The sequence below is a fragment of the Spinacia oleracea genome, chromosome 6 (genome assembly GCF_020520425.1).
Source record: "Spinacia oleracea cultivar Varoflay chromosome 6, BTI_SOV_V1, whole genome shotgun sequence".
Classification (NCBI taxonomy): Eukaryota; Viridiplantae; Streptophyta; class Magnoliopsida; order Caryophyllales; family Amaranthaceae; genus Spinacia; species Spinacia oleracea.
Genome location: NC_079492.1, coordinates 137725889 through 137747815, shown reverse-complemented (window position 1 = coordinate 137747815; position 21927 = coordinate 137725889). Strand labels below are relative to the sequence as shown.

General features: G+C 36.3%; 2 protein-coding genes across 2 annotated transcripts; one reads left to right on the top strand and one right to left on the bottom strand.

Annotated features, from left to right (window-relative positions):
• The first annotated feature begins 3390 nt into the window (after positions 1-3390).
• On the top strand, positions 3391-15301 carry LOC110789752 (uncharacterized). The gene is made up of 2 exons (XM_056832842.1): positions 3391-4587; positions 14927-15301. Exons 1-2 carry the CDS (start codon positions 3391-3393, stop codon positions 15299-15301), a joined length of 1572 nt encoding a protein of 523 aa, XP_056688820.1.
• On the bottom strand, positions 14923-19338 carry LOC110789677 (uncharacterized). Its single transcript, XM_056833553.1, has 2 exons — positions 18795-19338; positions 14923-18136 (listed from the first exon to the last, which is right to left on the bottom strand). Exons 1-2 carry the CDS (start codon positions 19098-19100, stop codon positions 17975-17977), a joined length of 468 nt encoding a protein of 155 aa, XP_056689531.1. The 5' UTR covers positions 19101-19338; the 3' UTR covers positions 14923-17974.
• Between the last annotated feature and the right edge of the window lie 2589 nt (positions 19339-21927).

Sequence of the window (21927 nt, the reverse complement as noted above, 5' to 3'; positions counted from 1 at the left end):
GTGTGAGAATGAAAATCTATGGGGAAAAAAACGAAGTTTGAGAATCTGGATGAGCGTTCAGTAGCATGAATATTGTGATGTTATTATCTTTACCATATCACATTTAGATTCATTCACATTCTTAATTGTAAATTTTCATCAGACATCAAAAGGACTGTTAGTGCAAATTTTTAATTAGTGGCTAATTTAAATGGAGGTACTATTATTGATGAACACTACATCATGGTTGAGTGATTAATAGAATAGTGTAATGTGAATGTGAATTGTCAATCCAAAACAAAATTTTCTCGAACAAGTTCTAAAAAGGTGTTAGGTAGAGCTGTCAAAACAGGTCATCGGGTCGGGTTTGGGTCGGGTCATCTCGGGTCTCGGGTCATGATCAGGTCGGGTCGTGTCGGGTCAATATTTCATTCGGGTTGAGTTCGGGTTCGGTCGGGTCGATTTCAGGTCGGGTCATATCTGGTTTTTTCCTATCCCGGGTTCAGGTCGGGTTCGGGTCGGGTTACATTTCGGTCAGGTTTGATTTCGGGTTCAGGTCTTATCGGGTCGGGTTTAAGTCGGTTTGTAGCAGATAATTTCGGGTTCGGGTCTTATCGAGTCGGGTTTAAGTCGGTTTGCAACACAGTTATTTTCGGGTTCGTGTCTTAGTTTGGATCGGATAATAATCAGATCAAATAGAATTCAGATCGGGTCACTCTCAAGGACGGGTCAAACTCGGGTGTGATAATTAACCTATACATTTTAATTATTTTATATTCTAAAAAATTTTGTTTAACTTATTTTAGAGTTAAAATTTTCAATATCTAGCAATAAATAATTAAAATAGATTTATCAATGTAGTTAATATTTGGTCGTGTCATTGATAACTCGGGTAAATCGGGTAGCGGGTTGTCACAAGTCGGGTCAATAGCAGGTTTCATCGAGTTACAATCGGTTTTGGGTTGACATCGGGTCGGGTATCGAATCGGGTTCGGGTCATTGTTCGGTCGGGTCAGTTCGGTTATCGGTCATTTTCGGGTCGGGTGTCGGGTTCGGGTTCGGGTGTTACAAAATCGGGTTAAAATCGGTTATCGGTTTTTTCGGGTCGGGTACAGGTCGGGTTTCGGATTACCTATTTTACCGTAATTTCGGGTCATGGTCGGTTACGAGTTCGGTCGGTTCAGGTCGGGTTTTCAGGTCGGGTCAGTTTTTGACAGCTCTAGTGTTAGGGTTGTCGACTTAATCGCTTGTTTTTTATTTTTATTTTTATTGTTATTATTTTGAGTGATATGGTAAACAGATAGTTTCCGCGTTGGCCGTTGTCTTTTATCTCCTGTACGTTGCAGATGATACCTGAAGATATCAAGGCACATCCAACATGCTACCAACTTGTAAATATCCAAATCCAAACTCACATTATATATGTTAGGAATAAATATACGGGATGAAGAAGTAGGGCCGTGATTATCACTGTCCTTAAAGTAATATTAGTTTCCACTAGTTTTTGCTATGGGTTACCGGCTAAGATACTTTCAAGATTTTCCTAAACAAAAAACAAAAAACGTAATTAAATTATGGGAAATTCTATTTGGTAGCAATGAACTTTGTCATATTCTCAATGGTAGCAAAGTTTTTGCCAAATCCTCCCATATAGCATTGCTTCTATAATTTTTCTCTGTAGTAGCATTTTTTTTTATATAATTACCACTTAATAAATAAAATAAAACTAACCCGTTCGCACTTCGCAATCCCAATTAAAAATAAATGGTGCTCTTCTCGGCGGTCCCGAAGGACCTTCGTGCCATTTTATTGGAGGATCAAAGTGGTGTTTCTTGGCCCCGTATGGTCCTTGGGTTAGCTATTGCAGGAGGCTTGGACGCAAGCTAGTCCCTTAGTTTTTTACTTCAGTTTCTGATTTCGTAGTTTGCTTTTCCTATTTTGCCTTTTCGTTCATTTTGTTTTCTTAGTTGTTTTAGCTTTTGCTCTTCCTTTTGGGGCTGTGTCCCCCTTGATCACCAAAAAAAAAAAAACATTAGCTTCGAAACTACTAATGTTACAAAATATTGATTATTTTATAACTAGGTGGTAATTACAAAAATAATGCTATCATAGAGAAAATTTTAAAAACTAATGCTATTTAAGAGGATTTGGTAAATATTTGGCTATCATTGAGAATTTGCAATAGTTTATGGCCACCAAGGAGAATTTCCCTTAAATTATTAACTACTCTTAATTAATCTCACGCTCACGCCTCGTGCAAAGTGCTAATCTTGATTATTAATATATATAACCCGCTCCCAAACCCAAAGCACACACAAGCCCAACTAGTAGGCCTACTTTTATCCAAACATAAAAGGTGGGACTACTAATTTAAACTATTCCTTCCATCTTCATTCTATCAATATGGGATAATTCCCAACAACAAAACTCACCATATAAAAGACTTATACTCTATTAACATAACTTAACAACGTATTAGCCGTATTACTATCGTCCGAATTTAGTTGTCATTTTAGGCACGTTGTTAGTTTATCGGACTTTATCCATATGAACAACTAGGGGTGTTCATCGGTCCAAACCCGGACCGAACCAGACTGACTCGGACCGACCGAAGACCGAAATTGTGATAATTCAAGACCCGAAGACCGGACCGATTATGCTTGGACCGAACCCGGACTGGACCGGAAAAATCGGTCCAAAACCCGGACCGGACCGGTTTGGACCGGTTATAGACCTATTTCTATATTTTTTTTTATTTTTATAAAAATTATGGTAAAAAAGAAAAAATATATAAAAAAAAAACTAATTGTTTAAGGCTTTTTTTGGAAGCTAAAATAAAATATATCACAATATAGTACTCCCTCCATTTCTAAATGTTGTATCCATTTGGAATCTTGGGGGGTTTTTAAGAAAAATAGAATCTTGGTTTGTATGGGTATAAGTGTAATGATTGGGTGTAAGAGAAATGATTGTGTGTAAGAATGTGTAAGAGATTCTTTTTTAAAGATTAAAGTAAGGAGAGAGAAAATATTAAAGAATTATGGGAAAGGGGATATTTTCATTTAATTAATCAAAAATCAGAAAAAATCTGATTGAAGTGGGGACCAAAGTACATGAGGTGGATTTATTTCATCCAATGAGATTACAGCAACAGAAAAAAACGGAGGGAAGACTTCCCAAATTGGGAAAGTCCACTTCCCTTTTTACACTTCCCTCCAAAAACAGAAATTTACCAAAAAGTTTTCCCTCCAAACTTTTTCCCTCCAAACTTTATACATTTACCACCCTTTATAAATAGGGGACAATTTCTACCCAAAAACCCTCATAAATTCCAACTGTTTTAATATCAGTTACAACAACAAAAAACCAAAGGCAATAAATGCACTACAATTAATCAGCAAGGGGACATTAATGGCTTCAGATCAAGAGGAGGACGAGTTCCTCGGTTTTTCCGATGATGAAGGAGACGGCACGAACTCTGATTCAGATTATAATGATGATGAAGCAACCCAAAATGCTGTAAGTGAAGTAAATGCTCATCAAATAGGGGACTTTGAGCAAAATCAACAATTGCCAGATCTGAATGAAGTGGGACAAGAATATGCACAAGAATGTGAAGTGGGACCACATCATACATCAGGTATATCAGATAACCACTCAGTTCCATTTTTGTTTGATTTGAACATGCCAACACAACAAGAGTTCCCACCATCTCCAATTCATCAAACAGAAACAGAGCAAAATCATCATAAGCCTAGAACCCCAAGGATTAACAACGAATTAAGGTTGGAAATCTTGTTGTTCCTTCTCTTAAGAAAAGAAAAGCATTCAGATGAACTCATTCATGGGACAAATAGGCAGGCTGTTATAAAGTTTGGTTACACAAGGAAGACAATTAGACTAATATGGCAGAGAGCATTGGCACATAAGGCAGCCATGGATTCGTATTTCTATGATAGCAAATATCACAACTGTGGGAGAAAGAGAATTCAAGTAACATATGAGTCTATAGCCTCCATAGCCATGGGGGATAGAACAACCATTATTGATCTAGCAAGGATGCTCAATTTGAGTCCCACAACAGTTTGGAGAATGGTGAAAAGAAAACAGATAAAACCACATTCAAGTCCATTGAATCCAGGCATTTCAGAAGAATGCAAGATGGCAAGGATGAAGTGGGTACTTGGTCTCTTAATGGACTACTCAATACCAAATGATCCCACATATTACAGCATGTATGATTTCATTCACATCGATGAGAAATGGTTCTATCTTACACAAAAAAGTCAAAGAGTTTATTTAGCAAACAATGAACCATTTCCACACAGGAAGGGAAAATCAAGAACTAAGATTCCAAAGTTCATGTTTATGGCAGCAGTAGCAAGGCCAAGGTGGGGACAAGATGGGCAGTGTGAGTGGGATGGGAAACTTGGTATATTTCCATTCACAGATGCAGTGGCAGCAAAGAGAACATCCAAAAATAGAGTCAAGGGGACAATTGAGACTAAACCAATCAAGTCAGTTAATCAGATTGCAACTAGGGCCATGCTAATCAACTACCTAATCCCAGCAATTAAAGAGAAATGGCCACCACATGAGGGGGAAAGGGTGATATACATCATTCAAGACAATGCAAAGGCACACATTTTGCAAAATGATCAAGAATGGCAGCAACATTATGAAGGAAATAATGCCCTTGGTCCAAGTATGCATTCTATGTTAAGTCTAATAAATGCGGTTCAGTATTAATTAACAAGTTAATAATTCAGTGAGATCAAGTGAGCTGAATGCCTAGCTAGAGGCCGCTTCAGTTCAAGTGGAATTAATGATATTAATCCACAGCTTACTCTTGACTGAACCCGTAGGGTCACACAAATAGTACGTAAACGGATCAAGTATTTAATGGCATTAAATACTCCATCTATGAATATTCGGAACCGACGGATCTTGGTTTCAGTGGGAGCTAAGATCGTCACAGGCAAGAAATGAATACTCCGGAAACGATGATATTGCCGGAAACGGAAATATGGATCGTATCGGAAATATGAATATTATCCAAGTCGTAGATGTTGCCGGAAACGGAAACATGGTACGTATCGGAAAATATTGTTGGAAACGGAAATATTGTCAGAATCGGAAATATTACCGGAATCGGAAAATAATTCCGGAAACGGAAATATTAAATATTTGTTCGAAACGGAATTTAATTCCGGAATCGGAAATATTGAATATTGTTCGTATCGGAAATAGATTCCGGAAATGGAATTTTAATCGGAAGCGTATCGTACGAATTAGCATCGGACGAGGCCTGCCGGACGAAGGCCCAGCACGAAGCCAGGCCATCGCCCAGCAAGCACGCACGCCACAGCCCAGCGCGCACAAGGCCACGCATGCGTGGGCCGCGCTGCGTGGGCTGCTGCTCGCATGCGTGGGCAGCCCTTGTGGCTGCCGTGTGTGTGTGAGTTTGAGCTCATGCGAGATTCCTGAATCTGCAAGAGTCAGTGTATGATTAAATGTCTATTCCTATTGGATAAATTGATTAAGTAGAATTCATGTAGAATTCTAATTCCAATTAATTCGCATCCTACTAGGATTACGATTCCTTTTCCATAACTCTATAAATAAAGGCCTAGGGGTCATAATTTATACACAAGTTTTAAGTATTCAAAACTAAGATTTTTAAGCAGAAAAATCAGCCAATATTGTTGCCTACCTAACCGAAAATATTAGAACCTTAAGGGCGATTCTAGTTGGTCAATCTTAAGGCGGATCCGGACGTGCTGTGGACTATCTACGGAGGGACGACACTTGGAGTCCTAAAGACTTGTTCTTGTTCGGTTCGGGCGCAGCTAGGGAAGGCACGCAACAAAGAGTATGCATCTAAATTATGCTATATGATTATGTGTAAATAATATGTTGTCCTGGGTTAATGGTTGTTTCCGCATGATCTATGTAATGTCATATGTATCATAACCTAACAGTGGTATCAGAGCCCCTTATTATTTTCATAATCTAAATTGCATGAACATGGTTAAATATTACAAATTTGCAAGAATTAAAAGGGGTGATTAATTTTCGTAATTGTTAATTAGTTGCAAATTGCGTTTATTTAATTATACGTACGCAGTTTTTCGGCAGTTTCTTCATTACTCATCCGAATTGAGTGATTTTTGTGTCAATTCCGCATGTAAAAGGCATTCTAAAATTTTGACAAAAATAGTATTTTTCTGCCGAACCCAGAATTCTCAAATTCGAAGCCTAACTATGACTTTTCGAAGGTTTTAGTTTTTCGAATGCAAAATTTCGTAAATTTAAGATGTTAAATTAAATATTTGCGATTCCTGTTGATAAATCTTGAATTTTTGATTGACCTACTGCATATGTTTAACAAGTTTGAATGCCTAGTCTTGTTAATTATGCAATCTAATTTGTAATTATGATTAATTTGTTGAAAATTAGAATAATTTAGAATTAATTTGATTTTCATAATTAATTGTAATTTAATTAGAAACCTATGATTAAAAAACCACCATAAAAATTGTAAATTTACGATAAATTTTAAATTTTTATGACCTAGACTTGAATCCATATCAATCGGAAATCAATTGGATAATAAATTTTCGATTTTTTCGCCCTAAAATTATGAAATTAATATTATTTATTAATTTGTCATTAATTTTAAATATAAATTTTAAATTTTATGCGATTCGTTCAAATAACTTGCACGCGCGAAGCAATGGACGCTTCGTGTTACCCTTAAGGGGTGTTGTATAATGCGGGCATGCGACGACGAGCAAGGGAGCTCGTCGCCCGTGCGGCACGAATGCAATGAGCAAGGGCGTAGTGCACGAGCACAAGGCAGCAGCCCTGCCTTGTGTCGTGTGCCACGAGCAATGAACGAATGGGCATGGGCGAAGGGGCGAGCCAAGGCAGTCGCGTGTGGGCAGCAAGCGAGCTGCGCCACAACGCGCGCTGCCTCGCACAAGTGCGCGCAGCCTCGCGCGCAGCGAGCGCAAGCTCGCGTGCCACGAGCGCTGCGCCCAGCACTACTCGCGCGCACAGCGCGCGATGTCGCTCGCCCAGCGAGCGATGTCGCGCCCCAGCGTGCGATGGCTCGCGCGCACAGCGCGCGATGTCGCCCGCCCAGCGAGCGATGTCGCGCCCCAGCGAGCGATGGCTCGCGCGCACAGCGAGCGAGCCAGCGCGCCCAGCGAGCGATCTCGCGCGCACTGCGAGCGATAGCTCGCGTGCGATGGGGCGCTGTGCGGAGGCTTGCGATAGGACAGCAGCAGCTATGCGACGAGCGCATGGGCTGCGCGCACATGGCCAGCAATGGCTGTGTGCGTACGGCCCATGGGCGTACAACGCGTAGGGTGTTTGCGTTACGATTAGATCGTTTTGAATGTTTAATTTGAAAATTTCAGTTCACGTAATTTTAATTAATTTTAAAATTAATAATTTGAATTAATTTCTTGGATTTTAATTTTGAATATTATAATTATAATAAATGGTATTTATTCTAATTATTTTACTAAAATTAAAATGATGAATTAATTTAAATGCGACTGAAATTAAATTAAATTAAATTTTTGGATTCAATTATAAATTTATATGAGCTTTAAATTTTAATTAAATTTGTATGTTTCCGGTTAGACTAGAAATACAATTTTATGTTTAAAATTAGTAAAGCATATGAATTTATTGGTTTGAGTGGGAGCGCTTTTTAGTCATAAACTCTTGATTAGGTCTACAAATCCTTAAGGTTAAAACAACTTGATTAGAATTAATAAGGACTGAATAATTGGTAGATTATTGGTGCCCTTGATTAATTGCTGCAAATGTTTACGTGATGCATAATGTGTTTTACTAACCAGCTATGTGGGCCATTCATGATAATGAATGGGTGAATGGTATATATTGTATATGTACTGTTTTGCAGGTTATGAAGTGACTAGTATGGCCCAAATAGGATAGAAAATATGGTCTGCGTACCATTAATTTGAATGTAATTGGTCTAAAGTACCAAAGTTATTTTTCAATTCAAATATGGTCTGCGAACCATCACATAGTTGTAATTAGTTATAGCTTATCCTATTTGAAGAAAATGGTGCCTCCCACGGAGATTTTCAAGACGGACTTTGAAGTCAAAGCTTCAAGATGAAGTCGGGCCATACTAGTTCACAAATATCTTATGCATGTTTTAAGTTATTTATTGCTTTTAAATATGTCTTAAAATGCATGAGATCAAAAGCTTGATTATGTTGCATGATTAAGGATTTTAGTTCACTTAAAATCTAACCAACATAGTAAGAGCCTTAAGTTCCAAACTTAAAAATTGAGTTAAAAGGTGCCATGCCAAAATATACACTTGCTTGGATATCCTTTACATCAATCTAGTAATAGTTTTCGCTCAGCGAGGTGTTACTTATTGGTCCTAAAGGGGCAAGGTACACAAATAATTGTGAGTACATGTTAGTTTTGGTGAAACTCAACGATATAAGTAAGGAGTCCTTTTATGTCGTGGCAACATCGATAGGTTTACCTAATAAGTTCTTAGACGTACCTATCAACCAAGAGTAGTTTTTAGACTATTAGCAAAAGGCTTTTGCTTACCTAAAATGTTTTAGAATTGAGTCGACAAACTGTGCTTAATTCTTCAATGGTTTTAGGATCTTGGAATCATTTTATTCACACCTGCCGGAACAATAAAATCGAATAAAATGCTAATAACTTGTTTGAATTGCATGGTTGCTTTAATTTCAAGTTATTATTCATGATAAATGTTTAGACTTTGCATGCTTCAATGTATGTTTTAATTATTATTTATAATTAAATATCTTGCACTGCAATAAATCCTTTTAGAAAGGTAACAGTAAATTTCCTCGATTGGTAGTGAATCCAAGAACGATTCACGGAAAAGAGAGAAAGTGAGCAATTTAAAATGTACGTTTCTTATATCGACTTTTATGGTTGTTTTCGAATATCAAATTCGAATGGCAAACCAATTGGTGCTTGTGAATTCAAAATACACTGTAGTTTTGAGATCATAAAGCATTGAGCTTAAACGCTCAGCTTTACCAATGGTTAACAACCTAATATCTTTGTCCATTTAATTCTCGAATGAGTCTAGTCCCTAGACATTCGAATAGATCGATGCTTAGAGAACTTTAGAAGCTTCTGGTAAGATCATCTAGTTGAAACTTAATATTCAACATAAATTAAATGTTAAAGAACCTTGTTGGTGACATTGGAATGTCTAACAAAGTATAAAAGTCAACACTAGAGAACTCAATTCTTAAGACTATAAGAAAGGGTACAAGAAATAGGAAAACAAAGGAACAAATGAAAGGAATTTACGATTCCGGTTCTACCTATAAGTTTATGTTTAAAGAAAAGTGACCTAGCAATCAAACTTCCTTGGTATCATATACCGCTTGAGGTTCTTACTTCGGTAATAACTCAAACAATGGAAGCTAGGATACACTAATGACCTACAAGTGGGAAATGAAGCATGGCAATGCTACATTAGTTGTAGGGTCATCTAGTTTGTTTTAAGTCCTTTCAAAGGCTGGAACTTAATGGCTATTTTGTTCCATAATCAGCATACCTAAATTTCTGCTTCAAACACAGAAAGACTCACATTCAGAAGAACAAAAACAATGCTTGTTTGTTTGTTTATTTGAATGAAATGGTCAATTACTGGTTGAGTCAATATGCTTGATTAAAACAAACAACTCTTTAAAGAACTTTACTAGGTTCAAATCAAACCCTTGATTTGAGTTCCATTAAATCTTTGGCATTGTTGCTTAGACCATATCAACAAGTTAACATTCATAAGCTCTATTTTGATGGACTTTTGAAAGTTGGTTGATTTCTAAATCAACTTAAGACAAGCTAGTCTTACTTGTTGAAAGTAACAAAGAATATGAACTATTGTTAGAACGCCTAGACGATAGAGTTCAAAGCTAAAGAAAGGTTTTATGACTTTATTATTTCACATGGATTTGAGTGAATATAGGTTTATTTACTCAAATGTGATATAAGTTGAATCTGTTTGGCTAGTTCAAAGATTCAGAAGTATAAAATCCACTCGGCAAGAAATCATAAAGATCTAGGTTAGATCATGTTGATGATTACTTGAGACCAAATATGATCATCAATGATTGTGTGTTGTAATTTCACAATCTAGCTCCATAAGATATGGCATATCTACGTTGGAATGATCGAAGTCAATTAGTACTTGATTCGATCAATGATGAATCATAAAGACTTTTCCTATAATTTCTAAAACAAAATGCTCAACTACCACCAAACTAAACCAAATTCGTCAAAGCTATTGAAAAGTAATTTCAGGATATCTTTTCAATTATATATATCTAAAGAGTTGCTAAACTCAGTGGGAGCTTAGTGTTTGTTATTCAACAAACTAAGGCCCAAGTCTAGATATATGTTTCATTGTGATTTATTCAAATGAGACACAAGGGTATTGTTTCTACCACGAATTTTTGAGAACATAATGTTTGTTTGCTCGAAATAATGTCCTTTTGGAGATTCGTTTCCAAAATGACAAGTGGGAGAAAATAGACCTCGAAAGTTTTCGAGGCGAACAACAAACATAAAACGGACATTCCGGAGGCTTTTCGAAGTGCTTCAGAAAATCCAAACTTATTCTTTAAGACTTTAGAAGTGGCTTTAAAGAATAGACATCTCTTAGAAGACTTTACAAGTGCTTCAAGGAGAACAGAATATTCAAAGGACTTTAAGTGGCTATTGATATTCTAATGTTTGATGTTCTATACCCAAGTAGGCATAGAATTCAAGTCACTGAAACTATGAGATTCTTCTATTAGATAGTAAAGAAACATAGAGATCAGGTCAATGAAACTATGAGATTCTTCTATTAAATAGTGAAGAAACCTACAACTTGCAGTCAAACTATTATCATGTAGATTAATGAGTTTGTGACTTGTAAGAAAGCTATGACGAAACCTAGATTCCCTAAAATGGTTAGAGGCCATATATAGACTCAAATGTTTTAAATGGTTAGAGGCCATAAACCATACTCAATGTTTTGATGACAAAATTGAAATTTTGTTGATTTGCAAGAATAGTTTCACACCTATTGGTTGCAAGTTTGTTTTAAGGATAAAAACCATCAAACAAGAATTGTGTTCACACACAAAGCTAGATTAGTTGCTAAAGGTTACAAGCAAATTCATGGCATGGATTGTGTTGAAACCTCATGCATAATCGTAATGCTCAAGTCTATAATTCAAGCAATGATTGCATATTGGTACATATAGCAATTGGATGACAAAACGTATTCCTCAATCAAATGTTGGAATAAACTATGTACATGGTATGTCATAGGATTTGTGGATCCAAATAAATGCTTGAAAAAGAAAGCTAGCTTATGAAATCTAAAGTACAGATTTAAGCAAGCAATTGGGAATTAGAAATGTATTTTAGTGAAGCTAATAAGTATTTTAGTTTCATAAAATATACATGATTCTTATAGATATATAAGAAGTTTAGTGGGAGTACATAAAAACTTAATTGGTCCTATGTGTATCACACACATATCTCTCTATTGTAAAATAACATTCAAATGCTAATGACTTAGACTTGAGATTATTTATCAATGATGGACCATGGCGAAACTTAGTACATACTGGGTATTAAGATCTATTTACAAAGATCTTATGATATTGTTTTGGATTAAGTAATGGCATTTACTAAATCAAACACGAAAGACTCCATTGGAGATATTCGACCCATATGAATAAATCTAAGTAAAGAATGTTTGAACTATGTATAAGCATTTACTAAGTTAAACATCAAAGAGTCTAAATGAGATTCTTAACCTATATTATATGTCAAAGAATTTAGCTGGATTCAGTATCTGCTGAAATTGAATAAGCTAAAGTTACATGAATAGAATTCAATTAGGAATTATTCTGCAAAAGAATTTATCATGTATGATATAATATGAGGATCGCCAAAAACGTATCGTATGACTTTAGGCATGACGAACATATACCAATCTCTATTGATCTAAGTGAAGATCAACTAGATTGAGATCAAGAATACTTATGGTACTTGAAAAGGTACATAGGAATAGTTCTTGATTCAAGGAAATAAAGATACGCTAAATATTGATGCTACACGCATAAACACTGGCAAAGGATCAAGCAAGACCCTTTGGAGTTAACCATTGATAAAGACGAGCTATAGAGCATCGTGTTTTGAAATGGCAACATGGATTGGAGACCATGAGTTGTTGCGTGGGAAATTAAAATATTAATTTCTATGTTCTAAGATATAGTTGGAGAGTCTACCACATATCTATGAACTGCTTGGATAGGTAAATCCAAACAAAGCATCACTAGCAACCTATACAGTTGAAGTAAAAGTAATTATTGCCTAAGAAGCAATAAAACAGGGTTGTTTAAAGTTCTTCACTGAACTTGGGTAGATCACCTATCTGCTGGCTTGATGGTTCTTCATTGAAAAATGCGTGGAACCACTCTTGAAGCAAGAAAAACGTCTGCTAACTTGATGGTTCTTCATTGCAAAATGAGTAATACCACCATCGAAGTAAGAAAGACTAGATCACATAATAAACAAACTCGAAAAGATCTTATCATCATATCTCGAAGAACATTCGATGAAAAGGATATTAAGATTGGCAAAGCATGATAACTAAACCTATGCAACAAGTGAGAAGCAACACTCACGTTGTAGCACTGGAAATCAAGCATAGCTTTGAATTCCATGAATTGTTTTAGAAGATGGGTTTGAGGCCCATGGTTATAAAACATTGGGGTTGAACATTTATCATATATGAAATGTATTTTCATATTCCATTTAATCTTGGTTTAGTATTAAATGATGAGTCCCTTCAAATTTGACGATATATTCAAGATAGACTGTCAGGACCAGTCCTGTGACTAAGAAATGTCTATCAAGTGAACTTGAATGTCAAAGGTTGAAAATGGTCCCTAGTCGGAGTTTTCTATAAAATTGGACGCATAGAAAACGTTAGACGATTAGAATGCAAGATGACTAGTAGTTCTGTTTCTTGAACTATGTGGACATGGCAATGTCATAATCATTTGCATAGATACTTACTTTGGGAAGACTAGTATCGGACAAGACCTATGAAACTTTACTGTAAGAGATGAAAGTCTGTCATAAGTAAATTTCATTAAATTATTAGACACTAAATCCTCAATACCTGAGTGATTTGAGATTACTTGTTTGAGAACTGGTTGCTTTGACGTTGACCAACCGTCGCACCGTAAAAGGAGGCTATAAAGGCAACGCTCAGGTAATCACCTATCAAACGAAGTCTAATCTCAAGATCGCAAGATTGGGATTGTCCTCCCATAAATCGGGATGAGATGCTTAAAAGTTGTACAAGGCCACTCGGAGAGCTAGAAACTGTGAAATGCATGGCCGTGCTCGGATGAATCATAGGCTATGATTATCTGTTTATTTGATCAGTTGAACTCTGAAACCGAGGAACACCTCTGGACATAATAAGGATGACAACTCTTACCTTATGTTCAAGAGCAAGCATCGAGCGACAAAGGAATTAGGAAATGCACACTTGTCCCTAAGGACAAGTGGGAGACTGAAGGAAATAATGCCCTTGGTCCAAGTATGCATTCTATGTTAAGTCTAATAAATGCGGTTCAGTATTAATTAACAAGCTAATAATTCAGTGAGATCAAGTGAGCTGAATGCCTAGCTAGAGGCCGCTTCAGTTCAAGTGGAATTAATGATATTAATCCACAGCTTACTCTTGACTGAACCCGTAGGGTCACACAAATAGTACGTAAACGGATCAAGTATTTAATGGCATTAAATACTCCATCTATGAATATTCGGAACCGACGGATCTTGGTTTCAGTGGGAGCTAAGATCGTCACAGGCAAGAAATGAATACTCCGGAAACGATGATATTGCCGGAAACGGAAATATGGATCGTATCGGAAATATGAATATTATCCAAGTCGTAGATGTTGCCGGAAACGGAAACATGGTACGTATCGGAAAATATTGTTGGAAACGGAAATATTGTCAGAATCGGAAATATTACCGGAATCGGAAAATAATTCCGGAAACGGAAATATTAAATATTTGTTCGAAACGGAAATTAATTCCGGAATCGGAAATATTGAATATTGTTCGTATCGGAAATAGATTCCGGAAATGGAATTTTAATCGGAAGCGTATCGTACGAATTAGCATCGGACGAGGCCTGCCGGACGAAGGCCCAGCACGAAGCCAGGCCATCGCCCAGCAAGCACGCACGCCACAGCCCAGCGCGCACAAGGCCACGCATGCGTGGGCCGCGCTGCGTGGGCTGCTGCTCGCATGCGTGGGCAGCCCTTGTGGCTGCCGTGTGTGTGTGAGTTTGAGCTCATGCGAGATTCCTGAATCTGCAAGAGTCAGTGTATGATTAAATGTCTATTCCTATTGGATAAATTGATTAAGTAGAATTCATGTAGAATTCTAATTCCAATTAATTCGCATCCTACTAGGATTACGATTCCTTTTCCATAACTCTATAAATAAAGGCCTAGGGGTCATAATTTATACACAAGTTTTAAGTATTCAAAACTAAGATTTTTAAGCAGAAAAATCAGCCAATATTGTTGCCTACCTAACCGAAAATATTAGAACCTTAAGGGCGATTCTAGTTGGTCAATCTTAAGGCGGATCCGGACGTGCTGTGGACTATCTACGGAGGGACGACACTTGGAGTCCTAAAGACTTGTTCTTGTTCGGTTCGGGCGCAGCTAGGGAAGGCACGCAACAAAGAGTATGCATCTAAATTATGCTATATGATTATGTGTAAATAATATGTTGTCCTGGGTTAATGGTTGTTTCCGCATGATCTATGTAATGTCATATGTATCATAACCTAACACATTACAAGCAAGATGGCTTCACATTGATATTGACTCAGCAGCCAGCAAACAGTCCAGATTGTAACATATTAGACTTGGGGTTCTTTAGGTCAATTCAATCACTAATGCACAAAAAGATGCCTAAAACAGTTGAAGATTTAAGTGGTGCTGTGACTGAGGCATATAATGAACTGCATGCAAAGACTCTATCTAATGTGTGGATGTCACTTCAATATGTTGGAAATGAAATTTTGAAACACAAGGGGGACAATGACTACCAACTCCCACACAACAAGAAAAAGATTTTAGAAGATGAGGGGAATCTGCCAGAACAAGTTAAGGCCCCAAGGTGGGCTGTGAATGAATGCAAACAACTTGTTGATGAATGGAGAGCAAATCAGTGAAGTATAGAGCAAGAACGAGAGATTACTTTTTGTGTTTTGGGAACATGTTTTAAAAGTTACAAGAGCAAACAAAATGTCACTTTTGTAAGCTTGAATGAAAGCATCACATGTATTTAAAACATTTTGGAAGCAACATATCAACTGGAAGAATGAATGAATCAATTTGTTGTTGTTAATCTTTAGTTTTTGTTCATCATACTCACATATTTGTAGTTATTCATGTACATTGCATATTAACATATGATTTCAGGATTATTCAAAATCATAAGGGAACATGTACATTGCATATTAACATATGATTTCAGGATAAGTCAAAATCATAAGGCAACAATGCACAAGGCAATATGAACAAGACAGCATCAACAAGGCAACAATAACTAGGCAGCAATGCACAAGGCAATATGAACAAGACAGCATCAACAAGGCAACAATAACTAGGTTATCACAATCATAGTTTAGTTTTTGTTCATCATATTCACAATCATGTTTCTTATTTGTAGTTGTAATTGAAACACAAAACACCAATTTAATGAGTCAGCCATTCCTTAAACCATTAAGGGGACAACTTTATGTTTTCAAGGCAACACATGAATTCATTTTCAAGCCAAGGCAAAGCATGGGGACATGTTGTTCTCAGTTTGTATGTGTTCATCATCATTGAATCCTAAACTTTAATATCCTCCTCCCAAATGGAGTGAATGACTAACACAAACAGAAATGGGAAAGGAAAGTCACTCCATTTGACAGAGGATACTAAAAGTGTAGGAAACTCAGGACATGCAAAATCACAACTCTAAACACATCAGCTTCAAAATGGAAAGAATGAATATCACATCATTTTCAGATGGAATTTATTCCCATTTTGAAACCGATGCGTCAAAAGATGTAATATTCGAGTTACTAAATCATTTCATCATTGAACAACTCAAAAAAACAAGGCCATGAGCAAGGCAGCAAAGGCAAGGTATTTACTTACAACATACTTAGAAAGTCATATGCAAAATCACTTCTCTAAACACATCGTCATCTAAGTGGAAAGAATGCATATCACATCATTTTCAGATGGAAAATCTTACCACCTAGATACCGATGCGTCAACAAAAGTAAAATTCGATATGCTTAAACCAATTCATCATTGAACAAAGCATGAAGAAGAAGGCATCAAGTACATAGAAGCAAGTACACACAACCATCTCAGAATGTCCCCAAGCATCCCTCACACAAACCCCATCCACCAACACTTAGCTCCTGAGAAGCATTATTCATGCTAATGGCGCATGAGTGTTAATGGAATATAGGGTTTGAGTGTCAGCAAATGAAGACTCATCATAGATGACTCAAAACAAATAACAAGGCAGCAATGGACAAGGCACAACAATCTCAGATAGGTTGATTTACAGCATATATGTAGTATGTTTCCAAATTTTAACAATGACCAAACTCACACATGGGACATTAGCAAACATTAGGGTTCCAATCTCAGAGTTGTTGAATAGCATCATTGATCTATTGTATCAATATTTTCTCAACTTTAACATCCTTTTGCCGAACGGAATGATTGATATTCACTACTGATCATGTGAAATGACAATCACTCCATTCGACAAAAGGAGTTAAAGGACAAGTATTGAAACATAAATCTCAGGATATCAACCTTTAACATCATTGATTATCATTAACACCACAATCAAACATGTTGTTTAAGTGTCATGGTGGTCCTTCCAAAGGGAATTGACAAATTGTGAACTATCGCATTGGATATTTAAAAATAAGTCAATCCCCTTTGAAGGACCACCTAACTAACAAAAGTAAAACATGCATGACATCAAAATTCATCTCAGATGTCCCCAAGCATCATTGAAACAAATTCAACCTACACACACTTAGCGCCTGAGAAGCATCATCACTGATACTAATGGCAGCACGAGTGAGTGTAGGTAACTTGAATTGTTTCTCAGCATATGAAAGACTCATCATCGATGTAACTTGAATTGTTTCTCAGCATATGAAAGACTCAGCATATGAAAGACTCATCATCATGTTAAATTTGGTCTCAGATGTCCCCAAGCTTCATTGAACCACACCATGTTCACAAACCATTAGCACACAAAAGCCTCATACAGCCTACGGCTGGATGCTAATGGCGCACTGTGGTTTATGAAACATGGATAGTTTCTCAGCACTGAAAGACTCATCATAGACCTCATTCAAACCCTAACATCACAGACCAAGCATTCAGGAAAGACAAACAATAAGAGGGGACTTTAATGAAACTGTTTTTTTCCAATCACATGTTAAAATTTTATTCATAAACCCATCCCATATGCTTTCACCCCTCTCAAGGCAACACTAATCAACCAGCAAACATATGACAGTTTCAACAGGCAACATTATTAAATCAGCAAGCACACAAGGCAACATTCATCAATCAACAAGGCAACATTCATCAATCAACAAGGCAACATTCATCAATCAACAAGGCAACATGTTTCAAGCAACAAGGCAATAATAGAGGACATGAATACACTCCAAACCCTATCACATCATCAACAAAACAACAACACCCCTTGCCAACAACAGATCACAGTTGTTGGCTACTCCACCTTATGTCTCCACAGCTAACCAGCAATCCAAATATAATTAAAAGAGGGTTTATAGAAGACACACTTATCTCTAAGCATCATCAACACCCTTAGGTGGCTTTTTTTTTATTTCATCTTCCTTCACGTTTGGGGACGAAACCGAACATTGCCCATCAGAAACCTCTGGACCAGCAGTTGTGTTCTCACACTCACCCACATAGTATAGGTCGAATGAATCAGAGTGATTGGGTTCCTTGCAATCAAGAGGGGACATAAAATATGTTTAATATATTTCACATCAACTTAACAAGATCAAAGAACAACATCATCAAAGTAATCATGGAATTGAACATCCAAATCAACCAAAACAGACCAACATTCATGGTATTCAACATGCAATTTAAATAAACTCATAAAAATCGAGAAAAATCAAGGGATCTCTAACATGCAATTCATGAACTTCATCATTTAACAAAAAAATCAAGGGATCTCTGACATGCAATTCGAAAATTTATCATTTAACAAAATAAATCAAGGGATCTCTTACATGCAATTAGAAAACTTCATCATTTAACAAAAATTATCAACGAATCTCTGACATGCAATTCGAAAACTTCATCATTTAACACAAAAATCAAACATTTATGGGACATGCATGATCACAAAAATGAACCAATGTTAAATCTAAAACAATTCACAAAAATCATCAACAAATGAAAAAAAATCATTAAAATTCACAAAAAATCTCAAAAAATCAGAACATGCAGAGTAACCCTAATTTTATTAGAAAACCTACGTTTCAACCAAAAATCACAGATTTTCTCCAAGAAACACAAAAAATCCCAAAAACAGAGTAAACCCTAATTAACTCGAAAAATCAGGAAAAAAAACCCAAAAATAAGGAAATATACCTCATCAGATTCGTCTCCTCCAAAGAATCTCAGATCTGCTGGTGTGGGGACTCGATCGTCGTATTTGGACTCCACCTCTTCACCAGGCTCCACTTCCATTTTCTCAAACCAAGCTTTGAGATAATTTCGGGTACTCGTGTTCTCCTTCTGGGCCAACCTCAAATTATTCAGATACTCGCCAGAATACGAGTGCTCGTTGTTGGGACAAATGCATTTCGAGCCCCAATCACAGTTTGAGTCAGGAATTCGTTGCCCAGAAGTACCAACCGAATAAGTCGGAAGATATTTGGAGGAAGAGGATCCCATTAAGAAATTAATAAAACCCTAATAAAACTCCGATTTTATCCCCAAAAAAATTTCACCAGAGAATCGATTACCAACCGGGATTTGGGACGACAAAGGGGACAAAACTAGAGGGGATCTCACCGGAATGTCGTTCCGGTTAAAGTTTGAGAACAATTTTGAGCGAAAACCCCAAAGATCTGAGAGATCTCACCAAAAAAAACGAAGAACAGGGGCGGAGAAGGTTAGGATTTTTAGAGAAACAGAGAGATTTCTTGAGGAGAGAGAGGGAGACAGGAGGAGAGAGGGATCCGAAGAGAATGAGGAGAGAGAGGGTGAGAGGGACGGGTTATAAGGAGAGAGAGGTGAGAGTGACGTTAGGGTTTTATTAATTTAATAAGGGAGGTGGGTGGGTTAAATGAATAAAATATTATGGGTGGGGAAAATTAGGTGGGAATATGGGTAGATTCTTTAGGTTTTTTGGTTATTAGATTGAAATATAAGGGTATTTTAGGAAAAAAAGTATGTCCAAAAATGGAAAGATTCTAAGTGGATACAACATTATGAAACGACTAAAAAGGAAACGGATACAACAAAAAGAAACGGAGGGAGTAATGTTTACAACATAATAAAAGAGAGAATAAAACTTTTAAATAGGTTTTATTATATTTTGTTAAGCAAAAATCGAATTTTGGACCGGACTGAAGACTGGAAATTGAAATTTCTCGACTCGAAAATCGGACCGATTGCCTTCGGTCAGGTCAGGTCCGGTCCGATTTGGATCGGTCCAATCCGGTCCGGTCCTTTTTTTTTTGGTCCGGATCAATTTTTACATACCAATATGAACAACTAGTATTGAACGAGGTAGTAAACATGAAGTTTGAGATCGAGAACATGTAAATTCTTATTTAAAGGTGGTCAAATTTCAGGCCGTTTAGTTGAAAGCATGGTTAAATATTATTTACGGTATACGAAACCAAATTTGAGACAAAAAGAGAGTGACTTTTGTTCCCAATTAGCAAACACATTACAATGTGGAATTCTTCATAATAGTACACAATTCGTTGTCATTGGTTGACAATTGATAAAATAATTTAATACCTAAGCAAGGTTGTCTAGAAGACCTTGACACCATCTAGTTCTTAGTTACAAGTGGTGTACAATAAATATTGTACATTTGAGTAAAAGCCAACTCAAAATGTTAAAAAATTACCCCTATATATGTGAAAATTTTCGAATTTTTAGTAATAAAATTATCCATTTTAATCATTATTATTTCTTCAAAATCACTAATAATATATACTCCATAAAATGAATTATTTAACTCTTTAATAGGTTTATCTATCAACTTTTCTTTTAATAATATAAATATTACGAAAAACTAGGTAAAAAGTACAAAAAATTAAGTAAAAGTTATCTTGGTGTAAAATAAATTTATTATACACTTTGTATGAGCAAGACCTTTTGTTCTTACTAGCTAGAATCTAGAGTTTGTAGGAGTATTCCATTGGGTGTTAAATTCCTATTTGGCAGATAAACTATATGCAGTGAAATAATATTTGATCTAACTCGAGATGTCCAATTGAGTTCCTTGGAATTGCATATATATCAAGTTGTTTAGTTGGCATGAAATGAGTATAATGGAGGAATTGGAACTTCCTTGGGAAGTTGTAATTCCAATGAAACACGGGAAGTGACTTACCTACCCTCCCCTTGGTAAGTCACATTTTCCATGCCATTTCCCATAAATTACAAATGCCCAAGTTCAACCAAACATCATCAACCTACTTCCTAGGAAATTAACTAAGGAATTAACTTTCCATAAAATGAAACTTCCCAAGGGAAGTTACTACCCAAGTCAACCAAACACTCAAATCAAATCAAATTAAATCCAAAGTAACTTAAACCGAACTAAAAATATAATTGACGCAAATTCACCTGAATCGAGTTGACCGAAATCGAACTACAAATTGTCAGGTCTGTATTATATATGGAAGTATAAGTAAAGAGGTGAAGTTATTTTAGTAAATTCATTTTTGGTGTCTCCTTTGAATTACTAAAATACCATCCACACTTATAGAATAGAGAATATAATGACAACCTCCAATAGAAAAAGCCCAAAGAAACATTTTAATCAATGTATCCCTTTAAATAAATTCTTCCCATTTCAATCAATCTGTTTATATGCGTTCGGTTCTATCTAACTTATATGTTTCTTATATTCACACGCATCGCATTTATATTTTTTTACATGTTATTTCAGGTTTAAATATAATAACAAAAATCTATTTCTTACATTCGCACGAAATACGTGCATATAAGACTAGTTATTTATGGAAAAAGTCTTGAGCATAACAAAACTGGCCATTTATGACGCTAACAATTGTTACAAAGTTATACATTGGTATGTTATTGGTATTATCAAATACACAATTTGTTGCTACCAGTAAGGCAACATTTTACTTTATTGGTACTAATAAAATCTTTATTGATAGTCACGACATCACTCCTAATAACAAATTAACTTATGCCAATAAATCATGTTAGTGACAAAAAAAAATGTTAGTGACAAACCAGATGTGTTTTTAGCCAACCCCACAAGTACGATCCTCATGTTTTATATGGGATTAGTCACACCATCAACTTGATGGTGTGGCGTGTTCACACTTAAAAATAAGTTCAACGCGTTGGTTAACGGAACGTAAATGTAACATTAACATAGAAAATAAAGCAACACCAATCTATACAAGGAACATCTAACATGAAATTGAATGAACTGCTATTAAACATATATAATTAACATCAGAATAGAAAGTCAAATAACACCAGTTAATAACGTTCTTCAAAGTAG

What these genes read in the sequence shown, in the direction of transcription:
- LOC110789752 (XM_056832842.1), top strand. Translation starts at nt 3,391, where the DNA reads ATGGCTTCAGATCAAGAGGAGGACGAGTTCCTCGGTTTTTCCGATGAT. An exon ending in CACCACATGAGGGGGAAAGG is followed by an intron (nt 4,588 to 14,926) that starts GTGATATACATC and finishes ACACATTACAAG; the next exon opens with CAAGATGGCTTCACATTGAT.
- LOC110789677 (XM_056833553.1), bottom strand. Translation starts at nt 19,100, where the DNA reads ATGGGATCCTCTTCCTCCAAATATCTTCCGACTTATTCGGTTGGTACT. An exon ending in GAGGAGACGAATCTGATGAG is followed by an intron (nt 18,137 to 18,794) that starts GTATATTTCCTT and finishes CTTGATTGCAAG; the next exon opens with GAACCCAATCACTCTGATTC.